At 41.5% G+C, this 2,730-nt stretch overlaps 1 protein-coding gene across 1 annotated transcript; it reads left to right on the top strand.

The window, feature by feature from the left end:
- The first annotated feature begins 301 nt into the window (after positions 1–301).
- On the top strand, positions 302–1,525 carry LOC147455010 (uncharacterized). The gene is made up of 3 exons (XM_086517469.1): positions 302–509; positions 574–714; positions 1,050–1,525. The coding sequence occupies exons 1-3, from the start codon at positions 302–304 to the stop codon at positions 1,523–1,525; spliced, it is 825 nt and encodes a 274-aa protein (XP_086373595.1).
- The last annotated feature ends 1,205 nt before the right edge of the window (positions 1,526–2,730 follow it).

Below are 2,730 nucleotides of genomic sequence, written 5' to 3'. Positions count from 1 at the left end.
ATATTTGTATGGTTTTGTCAATAAATGTTGCCTAAGCTTCCTATCTATTGATCAGATGCTGAAAAGGGTGATCTAAACACCGAAGTGATCTCCAAAGAGGTCAAAGTGAGCACTACAATCAGTGTTCTCTCCGATAAGGAAGAGAGACATTGCAATCTAGAAGGTAGCAGCAGTTCATTGGGTCCTTAGAAGCACTTGTTTAGTACAAAGTTTACTCATCATTCTTTTTTACAATGCACCTAGAGTTTATTTTTGGGATGTTTCAAAAACAGATGTACCTGATATAGAGGAAAACCAGTTAATGGATGGTGATGTGCTCCCCATTGCGCATGAAATACTTGCAAAATTGCCACTTGTCAGGGAAGAAGTGGAGCTCTTCAAGAGCCAGTATCCTAGCAAACCCTTGACATTCATACTGGTGAACCAAGAGAAATATCCCTTAAAAAGCCCTAATATTGCAGAGGCTTTTGCAGCGGCAAGAAATGCAAAAAAACGCAAAGGGACTTCAAGTATAACTGGGTAGTCTCTGAGATGTTTGCATCTATATGGATTGATTAGGGTATTTATTAATAGTTACTGCTCCTACACGGGGGGCAAGGGGAGACCAGAATGAAAGGTTGGATGAAGCCAAAGGCTCAGAGAGTGCTAAAGAGAAGGATTCTGTGGTTGTGGATGGGGACACCAGTGCAGTAAGCGGAGCAAACCTCAAAAAAGGTGTTGCAAACACATGGGAAAAAAGATGCCTGGCTTAGACTCTACCTAGTGTCCATGAGTGATGCTTTATAGCCAACCCTTCTATGAGCCTTTTTGGTTGTACCATCCTTTTTGTATCAAATCACTATCCTTCTTTGTACCGCAATCCTTTTGCAATGTAACAATAGAACGTTTGGATCAACCTAGAGTTCCTCTTTCATTGTCAAAGTGTTTTTTTATGTGACTTGTGATGTGGTGCATGTGTCTTTTGATGCCTTGTCCATTGAGGTGAGATCCATTTTCTCTAAAACAAATTAATATTGCAACTTTCTGACTCTTGTGTTCTGTTTGTTTAGAGGAACTCAAACCCTTGGGCTACAACAGGTGGAAATGGGTAATGCCCCAAGGATTGAAAGGGGTTTTGAAGATCTTGTCTACTTTACGACGCACATGTTTTGCCAACACAGCAAAAACACCAAAGGAGCTGCTCGTGCTGATACAATCTTTGGCTATTTTTCGTGGCAAGGAAGGAACTGACATGAAGAGTGGTACAATGTCTGATGATGAATCACAGGATCCTACTGCTGGGGCATCCATGCATGTGCACCCAACGGCCCCTCTAGACTTCGTCCCTATCGGTGATGATCAGAAAGATTCCCCTCTGGGGCAAGATGTGCAGCTAGAGCCTCCGAAAGAAGTGCATTCGCCAGAGTTACAGCAAGATGTAAGTTCCTGTACAAAAAGGTGGAAGGATGTTCTAATGCCTTTCCCAATTAGCATTGTGACTACTCCGCTGATGGAGGGTACGCCACCTCCAACCTGTCCTGCTTAAAAAGTCCTGGTATTAGACATGAATGGTGTTCTCTTGAGAAGATACCCCAATCTAGAGATCCCTCCGAGAACCAAAGATTTTCTTTGTCGAAAAGTGTTCAAGGGAGGCAGTGACCGTGGCACCTTTTGCATAATCAGGCCAGATGTGCTTCAATTTCTTCATGAATGCGCATACATCTTTCACCTTTTCATCTGGTCCAACTGCACTAACAGAAACATGAATATTACACTTAAGGGTTGCCTGCGCAAGATGCACCCCAGAATCTGGAAAGAGCAATTCTGCCAAACTGACTGCGTCAAATTGCCTTTCAGACTTACTGATATCAGAGAGCTGTAAGGCGGCGAAGCAAAACCAGTTTTTGTAAAGGGATTACCAGAGCTCTTAAAAAGGAGACCAGATTGGAGGGGATCATCGATTCTTATGGTGGAAGATAGTGATACAACCATGATATGTCCACCAACATTTCAACTGGATGATGAATCACAGGATCCTCACTACCTCATGAACACTCTATTGCCATGGCTAAAGGGGTGGAACTGTGTGCAAGATCCTGATCAATATGTCAAGATGCACATGATATCAAATGAGAAGGACGAGGTTTCCCAATATTCTATCAAATATTGGTCACAGAGAAAAGCGACTCGGTCGTAAAAAACCAAGTTTAGGTTTGGGTCTATGTACTTGTGTAAACAGCCAATGGGAGTTGATAACCCCTTTTTGTATCATTGAACTATTTATATCAGCCTTCTTGAATCTGTAACAGGCTTCATACTAAAATGGATATCTCATACTTCTTGGCATTTGTGATTTTGTTGGGAAATGATAAGCGGTACTTCAAGTCATTTGTAATTGAGTTGAAATTTTAAAAGCTTAGTCAATTGTGTTGTCTCCTCCTTGCAAATGCCACCAATATAAATCTTGTTGTATGGTAGATGTCTATTTCTGCATGGTAGCTACCTGTTTATGAATGTTAGCTCTGTTTTCTACATGGTAGCTGCCTATTCTTGACTGGTAGCTATCTATTTTTGCATGGTAGCTGCCTGTTTAAGATTGGTAGCTATCTATTTTTTGCATGGTAGCTAGCTTCTTATTACTGGTAGCTATCTATTTTCAGCATGGTAGCTAGCTTCTCATGACTGGTAGCTATCTAGTATTAGAGTGGTGGCTAGCTTTATCTACATGGTAGCTCTATGTGGTAGCTATCT

Source organism: Adiantum capillus-veneris, chromosome 7 (genome assembly GCF_014529385.1).
Source record: "Adiantum capillus-veneris isolate H3 chromosome 7, ASM1452938v2, whole genome shotgun sequence".
Taxonomy (NCBI): domain Eukaryota; kingdom Viridiplantae; phylum Streptophyta; class Polypodiopsida; order Polypodiales; family Pteridaceae; genus Adiantum; species Adiantum capillus-veneris.
Note: the sequence above shows the minus strand (reverse complement) of the source record. Positions and strands in the feature narration are given on the sequence as shown.